A 24,087-nucleotide genomic window follows, 5' to 3' on the forward strand; every position below is an offset into this window, starting at 1 on the left:
AGATTAATAAAAGGGTGATCAGATTTTACTGTATGATGGATCCCCGGGCACAAGTGTTACTTCTGCGTACGTTAAAAAGGGGCGCTGGGAAAAAAGGGCGCCGGGTTTTTAACGATAAGCATGGATAACGTTTAAAAATGTATTGTACTGTATTTCGTTTAAAATTAATGTTTTTTAAAGTTATAAATCATTAAATAATGTGCATTAAATCGGCAATTGTAAAAACGTTAATCTTTCGTTTAAATACTGAAACGTATAATAACGTTAAAAAAAAAAAATTACTAAGTAACCCTCCCTGTACCTACCCCTAACCCCTAGACCCCCCTGTTGATGCCTAAACCTAAGACCCCCCCTGTTGGTGCCTAAGTAACCCTCCCTGTACCTACCCCTAACCCCTAGACCCCCCTGTTAGTGCCTAAACCTAAGACCCCCCTGTTGGTGCCTAAACCTAAGACCCCTCTGTTGGTGCCTAAACCTAAGACCCCCCTGTTGGTGCCTAAACCTAAGACCCCCCTGTTGGTGCCTAAACCTAAGACGCCCCTGTTGGTGCCTAAACCTAAGACCCCCCTTTTGGTGCCTAAACCTAAGACCCCCTGTTGGTGCCTAAACCTAAGACCCCCCCTGTTGGTGCCTAAACCTAAGACCCCCCTGTTGGTGCCTAAACCTAAGACCCCCCTGTTGGTTTTTTCGTTTAAAAATAATGTAAAAAAAAAAAATGTACTGTTTTTCGTTTAAAAATAATGTTTGAAAAAAAATATTGTACTGTTTTTCGTTTAAAAATAATATTTAAAAATGTATAAATCATTAAATAATGTGTAATCATGAGAAGCAGTAATAAAACATTAAGTCTCCGGGCGCCGCTTTTAAAACGTTATTTTTCACCGGCGCCCTTTTTTCCTATCGGGCGCCCATTAAACGATATTTATTATAGGAGTAAATGGCGGCGCCCGATTTGTCCACTAGCCTCAGGCGCCCGAATTTACTGTTTCCGTTACTTCTTGCTAGAAAACACAGCAGTGTGTGGCCAAGCAGTAAGGAAAGTTCACAAACGCTCTAAACCCCCAGGCATCATACCAGTCGGTGCAAGATCAGGCCAGCCACGCCATAACAAATTACTTTTGTTACTGGCTATAGCCTGGAGTTTAATAAGATTACTAGTATTGTTAGGAAGTATATTCCAGTGCTACATCCGGACACAAAACTTAAGACAATTTTGGACAGAGGATGTCGTTTTTTCTGCCAGAAGGGCCCGAACTTTAGGGTCCATTCTTTCACCCAGTCTTTTTTGGTCTCCTTATGCCTCTCGCACTCACGCAAATTTACCATGAGTACGGACCCGGTTAAAATAGATTACTTGGATCTCACGGGGGATCCATTATCACAGTCAGTTTCCACACGCACCTTTTGAAAATCCACAGCAGGCAATGCCATTCTGCTTGCTAGTTCGTGTCACCCCAGACATACAATAAATGCTATTCCCACAGGAGAATTCACTAGGGCTGTTCGCAACTGCTCGAACCCAAGGGATCTTGAGCAGGAGTGCGATTTGGTAGAGTCTAGACTCAAACAAAGGGGTTACACCCATAAACAGTTGTCTGTAGGACGCCAGAAAGGCACCAGAAGACCACGTTCGGATTTGTTGAAAGGTAGAGCTTATAGTGAAACCGAACATGACCAGGTTACTTTTGTTACTGGCTATAGCTTGGAGTTCAATAAGATTACTAGTATTGTTAGGAAGTATATTCCAGTGCTACATCCGGACACAAAACTTAAGACAATTTTGGACAGAGGATGTTGTTTTTCTGCCAGAAGGGCCCGAACTTTAGGGTTCATTCTTTCACCCAGTCTTTTTCGGTCTCCTTCTGCCTCTCGCACTCCGACATGGTTGTCCACAGTGGGTTCATACCCCTGTGGTTTTTCTACATGTAATTACTGTCAGTGTCACAGGAGGAGTAACTCCATTTTCATAATAAGAATTTCCCTATCAAACAATATGTAAACTGTGATACTAAAAACACAATTTATGTCATATCCTGCATCTCATGTTGTATCCAATATGTGGGGTGCATTACTCGCCATTTAAGAGCACGCATAGCGGAACACTTATGTGAAACCAATTGGAACACTTTTCGTAAGTCCGCTGTTTCAAAACATTTTGAAACTGTACATAGGGGGGATTTATCTTCTTTCAGGTTTCAGGGGGTGGAGCGGGTGGTTCGTCCAATTAGAGGGTGCGACATTCAAAGACTGTTGTTGAAACGTGAAGCCTTTTGGATTCACAGATTGGCTACCCGCATACCGCAGGGTCTAAACAAAAAGTGGGACCTAAGCTTGGTTTACACATATTGAGAGTAGGGGTGTATTTATTCCAGCACCAATCAAGTTATGTCTATTATTCTCATTGTATCTTTCCTTCTTGCTTGTACATTGATAGTGTTAAACTCAGTGGTAACTTTTTATACATCTTTTTTTGTTATTTCCATGTTATTATAGCTATATTCTTGTATGGCGTTATTAGAGGATGTATGTCCCCTTAAGGAGTAATCTGTGTGCTTCCGGGGGTGGAGTTTCACCTCCCTGGTCTCACATAAATTCCTCCCTGTTCAGGTTCATTTTTAACTACGATTAAGGGCAGATTGCAAGCCCGATACGCGTCAGTTGATCCTGTGATTTTATTGCACTGTTTGTGGATTTTTTCAAATAAAATATTTCAAGCCTTTTATACCTCACTCCGGTCTGGTCTGCGGATCCATCTTTTATTCATCTGGTGTGTGGCCAACCCGCTGACTAGCTTTGGGAATGTGTGCAAGCGGTGATCTGAAGAAAAGTGGTGGCTTATTTGTCACTAAAATGCCATTAACTATTTATGCCACCTGGACTTGATTGTCACCTCCAGGCGGCTGCTGTAGCGCTGCCCGCACGCCCACGTGTTGTCCCCCATTAGCCCGGAGATAAATGAATAAGTTCCCATTCATTGATCTAAGTCCCCGGTAGAAAGACCGACGGCTTCTTATCAAAAAACGCCGTCTTTCTGATAAAAAAAAAGTTTCCATCCGCCTTATGCTTAATGGCAACGAAAGTGTTTGCTTCCAGGACTGAAAAAAATGTTTTTGACTGTGGCCATCTTGTGGCCAATAGTAAAACTACATCTACATACATTTTGTAATGAAATAAACACACATTATTACATTTAAAATTAACTGTTTACCTACTACACCAAAAATTACCCAAATAAAATTTTTAATGAAAAAAAAGATTACAATACAAAACAAAAACAAAACATAGATAGTTACCTAACGGGCTGAACTTTTTTAATATGCATGTGAAGATGGTATATTACGAACATTTTTTAAATTATGAGCTTGTAAATAGTGATAGACGCAATAATGAAAAAATGCACCTTTATTTCCAAATAAAAAATTGGCGCCATACATTGTGATAGGGACATAATTTAATGATGTAGTAACCGGGACAAATGGGCAAATAAAATACATAGGTTTTAATTATGGTAGTATGTATTATTTTAAAGCTATAATGCCGAAAACTGTTTTATTCAATTAATTTCAATTTTTTTTATTCCTGTGAAAATGCATTTAGAAAAAAATAATTCTTAGCAAAATGTACCACCCAAAGAAAGCCTAATTGGTGGCAGAAAAAACACAACATAGATCAATTCATTGTGGTAATTAGTGATAAAGTTATTTGGCAAATGAATGGGAGGTGAAAAATGCTCGGATTCATAAGGTGAAAAATACCCGTGGGCTGAAATGGTTAAGTAACAACAAAAGGTGATCTGTATAAGACCTCTTTCACACCAAGACGTTGCGTTTTAGGGGATGTTAAGGTCGCATAACGTGCCCCTAACGCAACGCATGGTGGTGTTGAAGTTGGACGTCAGATTGAGCCGCGTTATGCGGCTCTTGGTGCGCCGTTTTCTTTCTATACTGGGAAGTCCGGATCTTTTCAATGATTCGGATGATTCGAATCGGATCATTGAAAAGGTCCGGATCTTTGACCCGAATCTTTGAATCATTTTACTAGGGAAGCAGGAAGCAGGGGTGCTGCAGAGTGAGAGGTGCAGGAGAATGAGGGCACATTGAGGGTGCTAATGGGGAAGGGAGAGATGCATCAGGAAGATTGTGCTTGTGCACAGAAGCTGCAGTTTCTGTTTCTTCCAGACATCCACTGTTAACCAAATAATTAATTGTGATGATCCGGATGATTCGACTCACAAAAAAGATCCGGATCAAAGATCGGAATCGTTCATGATCTGGACAATACTACAGTGCAGTGAATATTAATTAGCCATGTGGCTAGACACAATAGCGGACTCTCCCCTCCCCTACAGGCTGCTGTAACCTGGGACTTTAACGTCCCACTGTGAAAGCAGCTTAAAAGTGACGCTGTTTATGCTTATCATCACTTTCAGAAACCTGGCCATCTTCAACATTCTGTAATTATGGCGCTTTTCTGTTAAAGGGACTCCGAGCAGTGCAGAAACTATGGAAAGATGCATATCATTTTAAAGCTCTCTTTCTCCTCTTTCCAATGATATATAAACCACCACCCTACGTCTTTTAGTTTTCGCTATTTTCGCGATTGAAATTGCCGCAGCCGCGATTTCGATCGCGAAAATAAAGAAAACTAAAAGGCGTAGGGCAACGATTTAGGTGTCGTCAGAAAGAGGATAAAGAGAGCTTTAAAATGATATCCATCAAGCCATAGTTATATTGTATTACACAGGACGACACTTTCCCCAGTGTCAGCAGCTCCATTCTGCTGAATGCAGCTGCTGACTTTGACAAAAAGTCGCCCTGTGTAATACAATATAACTATGGCTTGATGGATATCATTTTAAAGCTCTCTTTCTCCTCTTTCTGACGACACCTAAATCGTTGCCCTACGCCTTTTAGTTTTCTCTATTTTCGCGATCGAAATTGCGGCCGCGGCAATTTCAATCGCGAAAATAGCGAAAACTAAAAGGCGTAGGGTGGTGGTTTATATATCATTGGAAAGAGGAGAAAGAGAGCTTTAAAATGATGTGCATCGTTCCATAGTTTCTGCACTGCTCGGAGTCCCTTTAAACAGTCTGGAAGAAGATTAAGGCATGGGAGAAAGCTCAAAGCCACTCTCTGCAGTCTGCTCGGGACCAGATTTCTGTAAAGGCCACAAAGCCTTGGGTGGCTGCAGACCAATGGGGCACCTGAACATGAAAGAGGGGTATAAAGGTGAACAGAAGCGCCAAAAGGATAAAAGATAATAAAACGTTTAAAACATGGAAGTGGCGGAGGTGGACTCTTGCCCACTCTAAAGGACACGACAAAAGGAACGTGTTAACGTGTATCAAAAGTTGTATTCATACACTCCACAATTTTTGCAACAGGTTTCATGGGCGTGACCCCGTGAATAAAACTTTTGTTAACCCATTCCTTTTGTCGTGTCCTTTGGAATGGGTAAGATTCCACCTCCGCCACTTCCATGTTTTAAACGTTTTATTATCTTTTATCCTTTTGGCGCCTCTGTTCACCTTTATACGTTACCAGTCCACCCTTAGTTTAAGGGCAGAAATCCTTACGTTTCTTCCTTTCTACAGAGAGAGACTTCTTAACCTCCCTGGCGGTAAGCCCGACCTCAGGTCGGGCTATGCCGCGCAGGAGGATTTCTCAGACCCTGCTGGGCCGATTTGTATAATTTTTTTTTTTTGGTACACGCAGCTAGCACTTTGCTAGCTGTGTGTACTTCCCGATCACCTCCGCGCCGATTCGCCGCTACCTGTCGCGCCCCCCCCCAGATCCCTTGCGCAGCCTGGCCTATCAGCACCAGGTAGCGCTGAGGGGTGGATCGGGACTCCTGATGACGTCACGACGTCGATGACGATCATCGCCATGGCGACGGGGAAGCCAAACAGGAAATCCCGTTCTGAACAGGATTTCCTGTTTGCGCTGATCGCCTGGAGGTGATCGGAGGGGGTGGGCTAGGCTAGCTACATGATTAAAAAAAAATTATTAAAGTGCTGTCCTGCCCCCTGGCGGTTTTAATAGACCGCCAGGGAGGTTAATCCTGAGTGGGGACAGGCTTGTTCTCCCCACTTGCCATTACAATGGTTGCCTATGTGGTAACCCTGGTGTGTGAGTATTACTATACTTACCTTTATACTTCCTCTCCATTCCAATACATACTACACCATATTGGGATCCCAGTGTCCCTGTGTTTTCTCATGAAAGAGGCGTAGCTACATATAAAAAGAAAAAGGTAGGCTGAAAATGGGGGGAAAACACACGAAAAAGGGACCCCATTTTGGGTCACGTGATCGCGAGTCGGCGAATGGCAGCAGAGAGTTTTCTGCTGTGAATCAGTGCTTGGCAGGGCCGGCCCGTCACTTTTTGCCGCCTGAGGCAAATTTGGCAGAGCTGCTGCTGCCGCCCCCCCCCCCCCCCGTCCGGGGGGGGGGGGGGGGCGGCCGCCGAGCCGGAGGGGTAGCGGGCAGGTCGGGGGTATTGTGCCTAGCGGTGGGGAGGGGGGTCGGACTCCCCCCTCCCTCGCCTGGGTCCCCCGATCTGCGCTCCCCTCCAGCCTGTAATTAGTAAGCTGCTGCCAGATCGTAAGAGGCACGGGCGGGGAGGACTCACCTTTTCCGCGTTCCATCGTGCGCTCCATTGACGTCACCTCCTGCATCGCCGTCCACTTACAATACAGTGGGCGGCGATGCAGGAAGTGACGTCAGTGGAGCGCTCGCTGGAACGCGGAAAAGGTGAGTCCTCCCCGCCCGTGCCTCTTCTGGCAGCAGCTTACTAATTACAGGCTGGAGGGGAGCGCAGATCGGGGGACCCAGGCGAGGGAGGGGGGGGTCCGACCCCCCTCCCCACCGCTAGGCACAATACCCCCGACCTGCCCGCTACCCCTCCGGCTCGGCGGGTGCCGCCCTTTGAAGTTTGCCGCCTGAGGCAAATGTTTCACCCCGCCTCATGAGCGGGCCGGCCCTGGTGCTTGGAAGCAGGAAAACAATTCACACATTTTCCTGCACACGGTTTTTGTGGGCAAACAGGGAGTTTTTTTGCTAATTGGCTTCACTTGCGGTCGGGGAGAAGGAAGAGGAGGGGCCCCAAAGCCTCTGGGCCCCCCTGCAATGGCAGAGGTCACAGGGGTGATTGCTACACCCATGCAAACTAATGTCCAAATGTGCTGTTCATGAAAGAGAGGGGCTACAGTACAAGGAAGATACACATGATAGAATGGTGTTGTGTTCAAGGAGATCCAAAGACCTTCCAAGTAGGACAGAATAAAACACAGCGGTACCTAAACAGCATTGTGACTGTGCCTGCCAGCTGATCTCTGCTACCTCCAGTATGAACAGTATAAGATGTTACCCTGTGCCTGTACTGATAGTAAACTAGCTGCAGCATGCGCGGATCTCTGCTGCCTCCAGTATGTACAGTATAAGCTGTTACTCTGTGCCTGTTCTGATAGTAAACCAGCTGCAGCGTGTACTGATCTCTGCTACCCCCAGTATGTACATTATAAGCTGTTACTCTGTGCCTGTACTGATAGCAAATTAGCTGCAGTGGATCTCTTAGGATCCTAGCAACGCCCCTGGTGTGTGAATAGGGAGATCTACATTACAGCAGCGCAATAGTAATATGGCAGACACATTTTCCAATTAATGAGAATTATAATCAAGATGTGTTTATGCAGATTATAAAAGTCTGGTTACACAATGCCAGACAATACCAGTATTTATACATCTACAGAATTAGATCAAAATCTATATCTGGGTATAAGTTTAGTTGCTACACTGCTGTACATACTCATAAAGAATGCCTTCTTGAGGAGATAAGGGACAACCTCAAACCTGAAGCGAAAAAAAATGAATGATATCATGAATTGTATGTGTAGTGCAGATAAGGAATAGAATGTTAGTAGCAAAGAAAAGTCTCATATTTTATCTATTTTATTTATTTAAGTATTTATATAGCTCCAACATTTTACGCAGCGCTGTACAGAGTATATTGTCTTGTCACTAACTGTCCCTCAGAGGGGCTCACAATCTAGTCCCTACCATACTCATATGTATGTATCGTGTAGTGCATGTATGGTCTAGGGCCAATTTTTTGGGGGGAAGCCAATTAACTTATCTGTATGTTTTGGGGATGTTGGAGGAAACCGGAGTGCCCGGAGGAAACCCACACAGACACGTGGAGAACATACAAACTCCTTGCAGATGTTGACCTGGCTGGGATTCGAACCGGGGACCCAGCGCTTGCAAGGCGAGAGCACTAACCACCATGCCACCATGCTGCCCGTAGCTTTTTTAATAACATTGCATCATTTTGTCACAGTTGCAGTTTTAAAAGCACACGCTGTCTTTTAACCACTTGCCGACCGCGCGCTTATACCGTGCGTCGGCAAAGTGGCAGCTGCAGGACCAGCGACGCAGTACTGCGTCGCCAGCTGCAGGCTGATTAATTAGGAAGCAGCCGCTCGCGCGAGCGGCTGCTTCCTGTCAAATCACGGCGGGGGGCTCCGTGAATAGCCTGCGGGCCGCCGATGGCGGCTCGCAGGCTAAATGTAAACACAAGCGGAAATAATCAGCTTTGTTTACATTGTACGGCGCTGCTGCGCAGCAGCGCCGTAAGGCAGATCGGCGATCCCCGGCCAATCAGCGGCCGGGGATCGCCTCCATGTGACAGGGGACGTCCTGTCACTGGCTGCACAGGACGGATAGCGTCCTGTGCAGCCCGGATCACCGGGAGGGAGAGGTAGGAGAGGGAGGGGGGTGAATGTCGCCGCGGAGGGGGGCTTTGAGGTGCCCCCCCCCGCAACTAGCCTGCACGCAGGAGCGATCAGACCCCCCCTGCACATCATCCCCATAGGGGGGAAAAAAGGGGGGCGATCTGATCGCTCTGCCTGCACCCTGATCTGTGCTGGGGGCTGTAGAGCCCACCCAGCACAGATCCCTTCAAACAGCGCTGGTCCTTAAGGGGGGGTAAAGGGTGGGTCCTCAAGTGGTTAAACTATAAAACAAAGCTGAAATAATGACCCGTTGAACTTTCCTCCTCAAACCTTATCTCAAGATGTCTCTCGCTGTTTCTTGGCTGTTTGAGTGATTCAGAAAACAAAACTGTATTTTACCCCAGTGGATCGAGAGCTCAGAGAAACCCTTTTGCATAGATAACAACTGAAGTTTTTAAGCTCTTTTTGTACTGGAAAACAACATGAGACTCTCTTCTTTGCTACTAATGTTCTATTTCTTAGCTGTACTTCACATACAATTCATGATATCATATGTTTAGTTTCACTTCAGGTTTGCTTTAAAGGGACTCCGAGCAGTGCAGAAACTATGGAAAGATGCATATCATTTTAAAGGTCTCTTTCTCCTCTTTCCAATGATATATAAACCGCCACCCTATGCCTTTTAGTTTTCGATATGTTCGCGATTGAAATTGCCGCGGCCGCGATTTCAATCGCGAAAATAGAGAAAACTAAAAGGCGTAGGGCGACGATTTAGATGTCACCAGAAAGAGGAGAAAGAGAGCTTTAAAATGATATCCATCTTTCCATAGTTACATTGTATTACACAGGGCGACTTTTTCCTAAAGCCAGCAGCTCTATTCTGCTGAATGGAGCTGCTGACACTGGGGAAAGTGTCGTCCTGTGTAATACAAGTAACTATGGAAAGATGGATATCATTTTAAAGCTCTCTTTCTCCTCTTTCTGGCAACACCTAAATCATCGCCCTACGCCTTTTCGTTTTCTCTATTTTCGCTATTGAAATCGTGGCCGCGGCAATTTCAATCGTGAAAATAGCGAAAACTAAAAGGCGCAGGGCGGCGGTTTATATATCATTGGAAAGAGGAGAAAGAGAGCTTTAAAATGCTATGCATCTTTCCATAGTTTCTGCACTGCTCGGAGTCCCTTTAAAAGATAATATGGAGTTTCTTCCTCTGTGTCCCACTAGAATCTTTGATGAATGGTTTGATTTGAACCTGAACCTGTTGCCGACCGCGACATGGGCGTGACCGCGGCAGCAGCCCCAGGACCGCCTAACGTCGATTGGCGTAAGGTCCTTGGGGCCTGTTTTGCAGGAGATTGCCGTATCTCCGCTTGGTAGGCAGAGCTCCGTGCCGCCTTCAGCGATTGCCGCTAGGAGACTGTTAGACGGTGAAACGGCCGTTTAATAACACCGTACAGCGCTGCAATCTAAGGCAGCGCTGAACTATGGACAGCCATGTGACACGGCTGCCCCCTCCAGTGGCTCAGGCGTGATCGGCTGTCATAAACTGACGGGGGGAGGGAGGGACTAGAAGGAAAAAAAATAGGAAAATAGGAAATGTATTAGTAAAAAAATAGATATAAATATTCACAAAAAAATAAATAAACATTGGGGAAAAAAGGGGGAGGGGGGATCACTTGTGTGCTGACATATGCGGCCCTGCAGCGAGCCCTTAAAGCTGCAGTGGCCAATTTATTGAAAAATGGCCTGGTCTTTAGGGGGGTTTAACACTGTAGTCCTCAAGTGGTTAAATACCTTAGAAATTGTGTAGATATATCATTACACACTATTTTATCCCAGGAGCAGTTACTATCAAAATACCCATTTGTGACATCACATGTCTTGGCAAATAATCAAATGAGGGCGTATATCAATAGAGTACTTTGGGAAGACTGGTGATAATGTTACTAAGTAGAAGTCACACTTTCCACATCTTGATGAACAAGCATTACTGAACTTACACATGGAAGCTTTTACCTTTGTCTCTAGCTATAGAGAGATGGTTTTTAAACAATTTCATTATTCATATATATCCCCTAAACAAGCTTATAAGATGAAGATATCTGAGACTCATATGTGTCCCAAATGTGGTAGTGAACAGGCAGACTTAGCACATGTTTTTGACGGTGCCAAGCAATAAAATCTCTTTGGCGTAGAGTGGCACACTTCACCATTGAACATTTATTAAACTATATACCCTATACCCCAGATTGGGCGAATAATAGAGAGTAAAACACAAAATCACAAGCCAGAAGAGCACAGGATTAAACAAAATTCTGAAATGGGTCCTTCTGCTTATATACAGGTGAAACTCGAAAAATCTGAATATCCAGCAAAGATCCATTTATTTCAGTAATTCAACTTAAAAGGTGACACTAATACATGAAGTAGACTCATCACATGCAAAGCAAGATATTTCTGGCCTTTTAGTGTTATACATTTTGATGATTATGACTTACAGCTTATGAAAACCCCAAAATAAAAATCTCAGACCATTAGACTATTGTGAAAATGTTCAATATTCTAGGCTCAAAGTGTCAGACTCTAATCAGCCAATTAATCCAAAACACCTGAAAAGGGTTCCTATTTCCCATATTAATTTCACCTTTTTAAGTTTATTTTTCGAGTTTCACCTGTATGGCAGTGTTTTTGGATTGCTGTCAATCACTGGTGATTACAAAAAGTGTATGAAAGTTTATGGCGTGAGACCTACAGGGGCGATTGCGATTAGGGCATAATCACAATCGTGGGTCCTGCAGCATTTTGGAAGGAATTGCACTCCACTACAAAGTATACAGGCACAGAGGCAATGCAAAATTGCATTTGAAGCACTTTTCAATTGTGTTTAAATAAAGTGCAGTAGGACAGGTGACTCCTCCGTATACAGGAGAGTGATTTGGGTTGCTATGTGGCTACAAAAGGTTCTGTAGGGTGGGCAGCAGGTAGAGTTGGTGCAGCTCTATGGGTTCCACTGTGTAGTGGTCTAGCTAATCTGTAGGGATAGGAGAGGGGGAGAGCACACTCAGCCGGACGTGGAATAATCTCTCCTTAGATCATACATGTCAAATTCCGGCCCATGGGCCAAATATGGCCCTCAGAGCCATTCAATTTGGCCCTCAAGTGGTTACCCCACTTTGCATTATGTTTGTCCCACTCTAAATCACCAGGGAACCTATATTTTAGGTGAAGCCCTAGAATAGCAGTGGAGTCATATGGGGAGGTGGGGGGAATGCACTAAACACTAAGGAACTGTATAGGGGAGGGTGGGGGCCTCTAGACACCAGGGAACTGTATAGGGGCCTGGAGGGGGGCCATTAGACACCTGGGAACTTTATAATGGAGGATGGTGGCCAGTAGACATTGAGGTTGGCCCTCGACTTGGTCCCAGTGTGCAATTTTGGCCCACTTTGTATTTGAGTTTGACACCCCTGCCTTAGATGCTGATCATCCCGTACGGGTCTATCAGCTATCAGGCAGGTGTCCCTCTACAGCCGGCGACAGGGCTCAGTGGCAGGGATGTCCTCTTCCTGGTGTAACTGGCTGTCATTACTTCCGCGGAGGCAAGAAAACTATCTTGCAAGATTGGGTTGCATCGGCTTCACCTAGATTGTCTCAATTCCGTAAAAAACTGCACAATGTGTTCTTGATGGACTGGATAGAAACATCATTACAGGTAGAGAAAAGAACTAAAAAGTTATTTGAAATATGTGAGTTTCATAGGTATTTTGGAACCACGGACTAAACAAAAGATTCCTAATACTTTTCAGCTAAGACAATGGTATCTGTAATGAGTGTTAGGGGGTGACCCTCTTGTCACAATACGAACATAGACATTAATGTTTTAAGCCTTCAGCCCGCATGTGTTTTCACCTTAAGGACGGAAGCAATTTTCCTCTGTCAGTGCTCCACCCATTCATTCACCAATAACTTTATCACTACTTATCACACCTAAATAGAAAAGGTGGTCATTGTGGGGATACCATGGTTACCTGTATGACAAGGAGAGACCAGGAGCCAAATGGTGCAGTAATGTTGGAGTATTAGATGTTTGATTGTAGTATAAGAGTATTTATACTCACAAAGGTGGGTTACAGTTTACTGTATTTGCCCATTTGTCTTGGTCATTGCAACGTATAAAATATTTCCCTTATACAATGTATGGTGCCAATATTTTATTTAGAAATAAAGCAGAATTTTTTCAGTTTTGAGTCCATCACTTATTACAAGCCAAATAGGCAAAAAAATAACAGTAATATACCCTCACAAAATACATATTAAAGTTCTGTCCCTAAGGTAACTACTTATGTATTTTTTTAACTGTTACCAGACCGTCACAGTTGAAATCTACGTCCTGCATGTGGCAGCGCGGATCTGACAGGATATAGATTTCAACAATCATCGACGTGCAGTCCCGCCACTCCTGCCGATCGCGCCGTTCTCTCCCCACCGCAATACACTCTCCCTGCCGTCTCTATGATGGCAGAGCTCTGTGAGCCGGTCAGGAGCTGTTTTAATTGACTCCTGACTGTGTCATCACTGTAAGCCAATCCCATTGGCTTACATTGATTGACAGGGTCAGGAACCTATAAAAGAGGCTCCTGATCGGTGCACAGCGCTCTGGTGTCATAGAGACTGCAGAGAGAGAAACCTGCGGCAATAGGCAAGCAGTGTGACCGGTGAGAGCGGCGGGACTGTGCGTAGATTTGTCGGTAAGCGCCGCTTTGCTGTACCCAGCAGTCTCTGGTGCTTAAGGGGGCCAGAGACAGCTGGTACAGAACAGGTTAAACTGTCATTTTTATTTATTTATTTTTTTGCTTGTGTTTGTTTTGCTGCTACGAGGTAGGGGGGATTTAATAGTGTTTTAATACATTTTAACTGTAATAAAAGTATTTATTTTTATTTTTCAAACTTTAATATTACTTTTTGGCCACTGGATGGCGCAGTACACTCTCCTGGAAGTTACCAGGAAGTGTACAATCTTCTATTTTTTTTGTACATTTTTTTACTTTTGGTTTTATGAATCAACATGCCATGTGATTCGAGGCATGTTGATTCATTCACAGGGAATCGGTTGGCTTTGGGGGAACTCTCGTTCCCCTTCCCCAAACCATTACCTGTAATAGCAGCCGGGACCGAGCATATCCCCTTTGGGAATGAGCGCGCACACGCCGCAACATTGCTGGACAGATATATCCATCCAGATTGCCGCTACGCGGCTTCTGCTGGACGGATATATCCATCCAGATAGGCATCACTGGTTAAGCTGATGCAAGGCAATCAACCTCAGGGAAGAGGAGGGGGAGGATGCTGAATTGTTATAGTTGTTATGTCAGTTATTTATATATGCACAAGATAACTTTTATTAAGATATTTGTGTTGTGATATAATAATTTACAGACTTTTGGAAATTTATACAAACTTTAACCCCCTCCCGACCACCTTACGGCGATCGGCGTTGGGAGGGTGGCAGCCCCAAGACCGCATAATGCCAACTGGCGTTAAGTCCTGGGGCGGGGTTTGACATGAAGGAGCTCCACTCCATCATCATTAGTCTCCCAGCGGCGATTGCACAGCGCTGCGATTTACTGCAGCGCTGTACTGGGGAGAGCCATGTCACTCGGCTGTCCCCTAGAGAGGCTCAGGAGTGATCGGCTCCCATAGGCTGATGCTTATGGCATCCGATCGCTGACATTGGCTGGCTGGGGGGGAGGGGGGGGGTAGGAGGGAGAACAAGGGAAAAAAATAAATAAGCAATAGGGAATTTTATTTACAAAAATAAATAAATAAACAAATAAACATTGCAGGAGAGATCAGAGCCCACCAACAGAAAGCTCTGTTGGTTGGCAGAAAAGGGGGCGGGGAGGGAATCACTTGTATGCTGAGTTGTATGGCCCTGCAGCAAGCCCTTAAAGCTGCATTGGCCTGAATTGTAAAAAAACAGCCTGGTCACTACGGGGGGTGTAAGCCTATGGTCCTGAAGTGGTTAAATGAAGGTAAAATTTTATTGAGTACATCTGACAATTACCCTGTTTGTTATATGCCTTTCTTTCAATAAAAATTGTTTGACACTAAAATTGTTTGACACTCCATCTGTTTTCTTTCTAGTGAGATCATCATCCCACAACCAAAACGTAAGTGAGATACGTACCTGATAAATTCTACATTTACATGCACACACCACCAGGGGTATATGAGTAAAACACAAAATCACAAGCCAGAAGAGCACAGGATTAAACAAAATTCTGAAATGGGTCCTTCTGCTTATATACAGGTGAAACTCGAAAAATCTGAATATCCAGCAAAGATCCATTTATTTCAGTAATTCAACTTAAAAGGTGACACTAATACATGAAGTAGACTCATCACATGCAAAGCAAGATATTTCTGGCCTTTTAGTGTTATACATTTTGATGATTATGACTTACAGCTTATGAAAACCCCAAAATAAAAATCTCAGACCATTAGACTATTGTGAAAATGTTCAATATTCTAGGCTCAAAGTGTCAGACTCTAATCAGCCAATTAATCCAAAACACCTGAAAAGGGTTCCTATTTCCCATATTAATTTCACCTTTTTAAGTTTATTTTTCGAGTTTCACCTGTATGGCAGTGTTTTTGGATTGCTGTCAATCACTGGTGATTACAAAAAGTGTATGAAAGTTTATGGCGTGAGACCTACAGGGGCGATTGCGATTAGGGCATAATCACAATCGTGGGTCCTGCAGCATTTTGGAAGGAATTGCACTCCACTACAAAGTATACAGGCACAGAGGCAATGCAAAATTGCATTTGAAGCACTTTTCAATTGTGTTTAAATAAAGTGCAGTAGGACAGGTGACTCCTCCGTATACAGGAGGAGTGATTTGGGTTGCTATGTGGCTACAAAAGGTTCTGTAGGGTGGGCAGCAGGTAGAGTTGGTGCAGCTCTATGGGTTCCACTGTGTAGTGGTCTAGCTAATCTGTAGGGATAGGAGAGGGGGAGAGCACACTCAGCCGGACGTGGAATAATCTCTCCTTAGATCATACATGTCAAATTCCGGCCCATGGGCCAAATATGGCCCTCAGAGCCATTCAATTTGGCCCTCAAGTGGTTACCCCACTTTGCATTATGTTTGTCCCACTCTAAATCACCAGGGAACCTATATTTTAGGTGAAGCCCTAGAATAGCAGTGGAGTCATATGGGGAGGTGGGGGGAATGCACTAAACACTAAGGAACTGTATAGGGGAGGGTGGGGGCCTCTAGACACCAGGGAACTGTATAGGGGCCTGGAGGGGGGCCATTAGACACCTGGGAACTTTATAATGGAGGATGGTGGCCAGTAGACATTGAGGTTGGCCCTCGACTTGGTCCCAGTGTGCAATTTTGGCCCACTTTGTATTTGAGTTTGACACCCCTGCCTTAGATGCTGATCATCCCGTACGGGTCTATCAGCTATCAGGCAGGTGTCCCTCTACAGCCGGCGACAGGGCTCAGTGGCAGGGATGTCCTCTTCCTGGTGTAACAATCAGGTCTGTGCAGAACCATAGGCAGGATACCGTATTTGCCACGTGTGCCCATGTCAGGCGTGTCCCGATGTCTGCCTTACGCCTGCAGCCCAGCCCATTGGCAAAGGAGGTCTCAGGTGCTTCTCTGATTAGGGCTAGAGAAGCACCTATGACATCTTGTGCTAGGGGGCAAAGCTACGTGCTCAAGCCAGACACTGAGACACCTGGTAAGATCAAATCTGATCAGAGAGGAATCTATTGCTGCCAATCTAGTGCAAAAAGACTTCCAACAGATTTCAGCATGAAATCTGTGCAGCCACCTCTGCCCCTCAGCCTCCATCCATCAGCAAGATCACAATAGCCATTTTTAACTGACTACTTCTGAAGCTTTGGCTACCCCATCTGCATTGCCATGGCCCATCCCCGGCTCGACAGTCACCTATTGGGCCACAGCTGCCAAGCTGGGGGTGAGCTAGGATGACACTAGTGTGGCTGGCTACAGCTTCGGGAGAGTTTAGAAAAAAAGCACCATGGCTTTTTGCCAATGGAGGTAGTGGAGTTTCAGACCTCTAATCATTTATGGGTGAGTTACTGCCGCTGACACCTGCTGATCCTGTAACATTCAACACATTGTACCCTATTAGTAAAGCTGTTAAATATAAAAAATAAACATCACTTTTATTGAATATTTTAAAACAACCCATATTTGTCTAAAGATTGATTGGGACCATATCAAGGGCAGGGTAAGGTAGGTGCCCTCTTTCATATGCAGCAAATTATTAGGGACCTGCAGCTCTGTATCCTTGAATAAAAATGCTATTATTTACATATAAATCCCCACCAACCTAACATGTTTTACCCCCTAATTGGAGGCTTCATCAGAGGAAAAATTGTGCAGTGTTAAAGAGACTCTGTATTGTTAAAATCGCACAAAAGTAAACATACCAGTGCGTTAGGGGACATCTCCTATTACCCTCTGTCACAATTTCGCCGCTCCCCGCCGCATTAAAAGTGGTTAAAAACTGTTTTAAAAAGTTTGTTTATAAACAAACAAAATGGCCACCAAAACAGGAAGTAGGTTGATGTACAGTATGTCCACACATAGAAAATACATTCATACACAAGCAGGCTGTATACACCCTTCCTTTTGAATCTCAAGAGATCATTTGTGTGTTTCTTTCCCCCTGCAGCTATCTTCCACTGAAGTGTCAGGCTGTTTCTTCCTGCAGAGTGCAGACAGCTTTGCCCTTGTCTGTAATTCCTCAGTATGTGAAAGCCCAGCCAGCTCAGAGGAGGATTTATCCAGCTTGTAAAAGATAAGAGAGAAGAGAGAAGCTGTCCTAATCTAAATAATACACAGGCAGTGTGCAGAGAGGGGCCTGGAGGGGGGAGATGCATCACAGAAGCACAACACTGAAGAACTTGGCAGCCTTCCAGACACAGGCTGACAAGTCTGACAAGAGAGAGATAAGTTGATTTATTACAGAGATGGTGATAGTAGAACGTGCTGCAGTAAGCCAGAACACATTAGAATAGCTTTTGGAACTTGTAGGATGATAAAAAACAGGATGCAATTTTTGTTACCAAGTCTCTTTAAGGGTGCAAATACATAGTGCAAACACAGCATTCAAAGTTACATTTTAAATACAATCAATCAGAGCGACATGCTCTCATGCTCTAATAGCAGTCAAATGAAACCGTTCCACTGACTTCCTTATATACTCTGTGGGAAAGGGTGGGGCACATTAGCCATAAACCCACCCATATGCTCATTTCCCATTGGTAAGTTTTCCATATTGTCAATAATTTTATCATCACCTCATTGGTTTTTCTATATTAATCCATGCCTTGTCAAATAGGACTAAAAATGCCCAATAGGGTTTCAGAAACCTCACCGCCTCGTTCTCCTATTATTAAACAAAGGATGCTGAAGAAATCTTTCCTCTAAGTCCAGAGCGGTAAATCGTGTTCATGCTCCATAGGAAATCATTAGCATGCCGTGATTGGTCCGCCTGTACACTCTTCTCACACCCACCAATGCCAATCGTACGCAAGCCACGGGTAGAGGCGGACACCAGTACACGACATCCAATCACCGGCCACCCAAAAGATGCCGCGGCCAATATACACAGCCGCTCATACTCTGCCGTCAGCTAGATGTAAACAACTCTGGAGTGCACAGGGAGGGGCGGAGCCGCGCGCCAACCATCCAACCACAGTGCATGCCCTCCCTACTAAGGCATCAATCAAAGGTACAGGGCTGTAGGTCCCTAATCATTTACTACATATGAAAGAGGGCACCTACCTTACAAAATTGACCCTGCTCTTGATATGGTCACAATCAATCTTTAGACAAATATACGGTAGGTTGTTTTAAAATATTCAATAAAAGTGATGTTTTATATTTAGCAGCTTTCCTAATAGGGTAAATTTTGTGTTGAATTTAATAATCCGGATTTGTGATTTTGATCATATAGCATTAACAGAAAGCCTTACATTACAGCCTCTCTTTTTTTGTTTTTGGAACCCTTTAACAAATACACTGTCCATCTTGTGAGTGCTACAGACCATCATAGGATTGGTATTTAAGTTTTTGACTCTTCGAGATGGAAACATAACATCACACTCTTGCCCAAACGAAGAAACATATCTTTTGCACATTCTTCTAACTTCAGAATTCTGTGTAAATAATAATTAATATTGATAATATATATATATAAAGGACAAACCTATTGTGCAGCGCTACATAATCAGCCGTTGACAAATCGTTTCTTTCACAGAACCCGACATTCGAACCAAAAAGATTGTAAAAATTGTCACGCAGACACTGGTGGATGGGAAAATCGTTGGTGAATCAAGTGAAGTGGAAGAATTTGAGCATGCGGAGAAAAGAAAGTAGCCAAGCCAGTCTCCTCCTGCCTGATAACTGTACCTGAGTGGTCTACATCTTCTGTGCCATGTCAGCAAACCAGAGAATGTAGAATTTAGGATACAAAGGCTGCCCAAATCTGTTCACTGAATATCATGTCAAATCATAAGCTGGGGTACCAAATGACCATGCATTGCTATAAGTGATGACACTGCTTATTCCGTTATATGTATGTGAGCTTACCGTATCAAAGTGTCAAGACTAAGAACTTGTTATTTCACTATGACAAAAACATTCTATCCGAACTCTAAAATGGATCTCTAGCAAAACAACTAAATGAACAGAACAGTTTACCTGCCAAAGGATTTGCCTTCAGTTCACCCATTCTTTCATTTACATTTGCCTGCTACAGTGCATTCCTAGAGTGGTGCTACTGCTATGCCCTCAATCAGCCTTGTAGATGTGTCACCTTCTGCTCATTTGGACATGGGGTCAGATTTATCAAAACTGGTGTGATCAAAATTAGAATATTACAGGTACTAAAATGGAGGCGTTGTGTAAAGTGATTAGAATTGGTGGGGCAGATTTATGTAATCCGGTGCAAGAAGTACTGGAGCAGTTCTGGTGCAAAACAGCTGCAGAAGTGTAACATGTTTCTCTGAACGACCAATCAGAATCCTTGGTCTGGACATATGCTCCATTTCTGCATCAGTTGAAAGGAAAATTAGAGCAACACTAAACCAAAAATGGTCTAAATTAAGACTTTTTGATTGAGTACTCTGACTGATTGCTCTACTTTTGTGTCTGTTTTGCACCAGTTTTATTTGCAATGAAAAATATTTATTAAAATCTGTACAAAATAAACCCCAAAACCAAAGCAAATCTGTTGCTATAACAGGTACAAATATGGTGCTGTTGCTCAGCATGACCAATTGATGCAAATTTATCAGAGGCAGTTTTTGTTGATTTATCAAAAAATCAGTGCAAGCAGAATTCCAGCAAGTTTGCTACAAAACAAGTGCAGCAGGGGAGCAGCTCAGCAGAGTGATCATTCAGAAGCCTTGATTAGGGTTGCTCTTATATAACTACTCGGATTCAAAATTTAAATTAGCCAGCTTTGCCCGCTGGTGGGGAGGGGGGCGGGGGGGAGGTTAACTGAACCATGCTGCTGCTGTTAGATGATGCGCTACATTCGTGTCCCAGGTCGCGTTCCACGTCACTCCAATGCTTCCTCCATCAACCCGGAAGAAGGAAGCATAGGAGCGACATGGAATGTTACGTGGAACGCGTTGTGGAGTCCATTGTCTAACAGCAATGGCATTGGTCAGTTAACTTGTCTCTCACACGGGCAGCGCTGGCTAATTTAAATTTTAATTCCAAGTAACTACGAGTATATAGCTACTCGACAAGAGCAACACCATCCTTGATCTGGACATCTGCTCCACTCACCAGTTCTGCTCCAGTTTTCCTTGTATTATTTTCTACCTCACAATTCAATGAGCAGGCGAGTGACACAGGAAATAGTGTTGTCACCTGCATAGATGTGCACTGCAATTGTACTGTATTGGCTGTGGCAGGGCTTTTGTAGATAAAATAGCTTACAGAGGTATCAGAGGTACTTAAATAATCACAGTGAAGCAGTTGTAGGTTGGAACAGCATACAACTAAGATTTAATTTACTTTTGCTAAAGGGACAGGACATGATTCTATGGTCTACAACAATGGCAGCTTGGAAAATACCTAATTTGCTTTATTCTTATTTTTAAGCCTTCCTATTAGTTAGTTAGTTTTAGAGGACAAATCTGTAGCTGAACTGAACTTTACTGTCAAATAGACAGAGGTGTGTGGGCTTCATCATTGCTTGGGTTATGGTTTAAAACAAAATAACTAAAACAAGAAAAATTGATTTGTTAAAAAAAAATACTTTAAAACTAAAATATTTGAATACTTATGCAAAGGTTTTCTTTACATTTTCAAAGCAAAGTATATTATACGAAATAACATTTTTGTACATCTAATTAAAAGCTTTGTTTTGTCTTTAAAAAAAAAAATCTAATCAATGTCTTACTATGCTGCATGGTATACTGAATCAATAAAATATATTTTATAATATCTCTAGTCATATCCTTTTATGTGTTCCTATTCTATATGCAGTCAAATTACAGGGTATCAGACGTGACATGTGACATGATGAGATGTACATATACTACAGGCCTACTAAGAAATTGTCTGAATAGTTCCTTTCTGTTTACTAGCTCAGCAAGTGTTGAAAAACTAGAGTTGTTAACTAAAATGCAGAAATCAAACAAACAAGTGTTGATCCGGTAATACCTTCAATGACTAACTTACATGGTTAATTGCAAGCTTTCCAAACGTTAAGTTTCTTCTTCGGCATTATACAGAACTGGATCAGAACCGTACAAAAGTGAATGTAACATACAGAGACATATCAGTTGTTACCTAAAAGCCTCATACACACTATATTGTGATATTGAAGGTAAAGTGATATCTTTTCAGAATGCGGTTCTCCATAAAAAAAATTCCCTCAGAACACTCCTTTTATTATGCTCAACTAAAAAGCTACTGCCATAGGACATTAGGTCAAAGAGGCAAAATGCAAACAAATCCCCAATTTGATAATCTCCTCTCTAACCTTAAAGAAAAAAAATCCCTTTCTTGGCTCTACTCAGCGGTAAGAGAAACCCAGAAAAAAAAGAAAAATTTCTACCAACATCTTCAAAAGTGGGCGGATCTGTCAGGCAAGACAAGGGAGGATATTGATATAGCCGTCAAACAGGAATGGCAGGCAGTTCGGAAGGCAATTTTAGGAGAGGATTGGCGGGAACTGTTCTTAAAAACAGTCTATAGGGCATATATACCTATTACTGGCCCTCTTATACATCAAGGAGAAAAACAATTTGTGAATTGCCCAAAATGTTCTCACTCCACCCCATATTTAGATCATATGCTGTGGTCTTGTTCATCTATCCAGAAGTTCTGGAATGAAGTCCTGGCTCTCATTGAAAAGATAACAAATAACAAACGAACACTGAATTTAATTTACTGTCTATTTCATAGCCTAGAAGTAGGTACAGATAAAGACAACCTAATATTTCTAAATTTGAACATCTTGTACTAATTGCGGTCAAAAAAGCGGTTTTAAAAAAGTGGCTGGATAATGCTCCTCCGGGAATCCCGGACCTCATTATATTATTAAAGCATCTTTTACAACTGGAGTGTTTAAATCTTGAACGACAAAAATCCAAAACTATCACCAAATTCTTTAAAACATGGCAAAAGTTCATTGAAGAGACCTTTGACAGAGCTCAGATTGTGGAGTTGATGAAATTATTTAAGGATACTACTTGGTATTTAAAGGGACTCCGAGCAGTGCAGAAACTATGGAAAGATGCATATCATTTTAAAGCTCTCTTTCTCCTCTTTCCAGTGATATATAAACCACCACCCTACGCCTTTTAGTTTTCGCTATTTTCGCGATTGAAATTGCCGCGGCCGCGATTTCAATCGCGAAAATAAAGAAAACTAAAAGGCGTAGAGCGACAATTTAGGTGTCGCCAGAAAGAGGAGAAAGAGAGCTTTAAAATGATATCCATCTTTCTATAGTTACTTGTATTACACAGGACGACACTTTCCCCAGTGTCAGCAGCTCCATTCAGCAGAAAAAGTCGGCCTGTGTAATACAAGTAACTATGGAAAGTTGGATATCATTTTAAAGCTCTCTTTCTCCTCTTTCTGGCGACACCTAAATCGTCGCCCTACGCCTTTTAGTTTTCTTTATTTTCGTGATTGAAATCGCGGCCTCGGCAATTTCAATCGCGAAAATAGCGAAAACTAAAAGGTGTAGGGCAGCGGTTTATATATCATTGGAAAGAGGAGAAAGAGAGCTTTAAAATGGTATGCATCTTTACATAGTTTCTGCACTGCTCGGAGTCCCTTTAAAGGGCAAGATTGGGGGCTATGTAGGTAAACTAGAAATATGAGTAAGGGGATAGAAAATTTTAAAACCATTGATGTAGGGGGAGATGGGGCGAGGAATTCTATTTATACAAATCTAGAAGTGAGTGCCTGACTCAGGGCTAATATCATTAGAATCTTATTTTTAGGATTTCAGGCCTACAGCCAACGGAGGACGATGATACGCGGACTATGCCACAGGAACAGACAAAGACGTATTTTTACTATGAACATTTTTTCTTTTATCATATTTCCGTAAATATGTCATAACCTCCACTGTATGGCCATTTTCTGACTGATGTTTAAATCTTAAAAGGTGATTTGGCAGGAAACCTTCTGTATTAGATATTTTACACAATTGTTATTGTATTTCTGATGCTATATCACTAATAAAAATATATTTAAAAAAAAAAAAAAAAAAAAAAAAAACAGTTTTACAAGTACATGGCACTATTGAGGAAATACTTATTTTAAAAGACCACTATCGTGAAAAATGTGAAATACCCATGGACACTTATAAGAAGTACATTTGTTCCAAATTAAAATGCACCACAAATCGCTTTCCTCCTTTATCACTCTTGCTTACAGTAGGTAGTAACAATCTGACAGGTTTTGGACTAGCCCATCTCCTCATGGGAAGGCACTACCTGGAAAGTATTTATACAAAGATGCCCTACTTGTTGCACACTTTTCTTGCAGTTGGACTGAACAACTGCTGTTCAATAAGTGTTTTTGAAAATAAATAAAACCCTGAAAAACTCCCATGAGGAGATGAGACTAGTCCAAAACCTGTCAGATTTTTACTACCTACTGTAAGTGACAGCAATATAGGGGAACATACATTTATAGTGCATTTTACTAAGAGACAAATGTACATTTTATATGTATGCATGCATCTATATTTTACACATTTTTTTTTTTTTGCAATAATGGTCCTTTAACCATTTAAGGACCGCAGTGATCGAAATCTACGCCCTGTTGTGGTGG

General features: G+C 42.9%; 1 protein-coding gene across 2 annotated transcripts in view; it reads left to right on the plus strand.

The window, feature by feature from the left end:
• LOC137528451 (keratin, type I cytoskeletal 18-B-like) overlaps positions 1-20,280 on the plus strand; it is a 98,921-nt gene extending 78,641 nt beyond the window's left edge. For both annotated transcript variants that reach the window (XM_068249745.1, XM_068249746.1), the window contains exons 8-9: positions 14,876-14,901; positions 19,037-20,280. In XM_068249745.1, coding sequence (XP_068105846.1) covers positions 14,876-14,901; positions 19,037-19,155 — 145 coding nt within the window. In that variant the 3' untranslated portion in view covers positions 19,156-20,280. The remainder of the gene's footprint in view (positions 1-14,875; positions 14,902-19,036) is intronic.
• Positions 20,281-24,087: the final 3,807 nt, after the last annotated feature.

This window comes from Hyperolius riggenbachi, chromosome 8, assembly GCF_040937935.1.
Source record: "Hyperolius riggenbachi isolate aHypRig1 chromosome 8, aHypRig1.pri, whole genome shotgun sequence".
In the NCBI taxonomy this organism is placed as follows: domain Eukaryota; kingdom Metazoa; phylum Chordata; class Amphibia; order Anura; family Hyperoliidae; genus Hyperolius; species Hyperolius riggenbachi.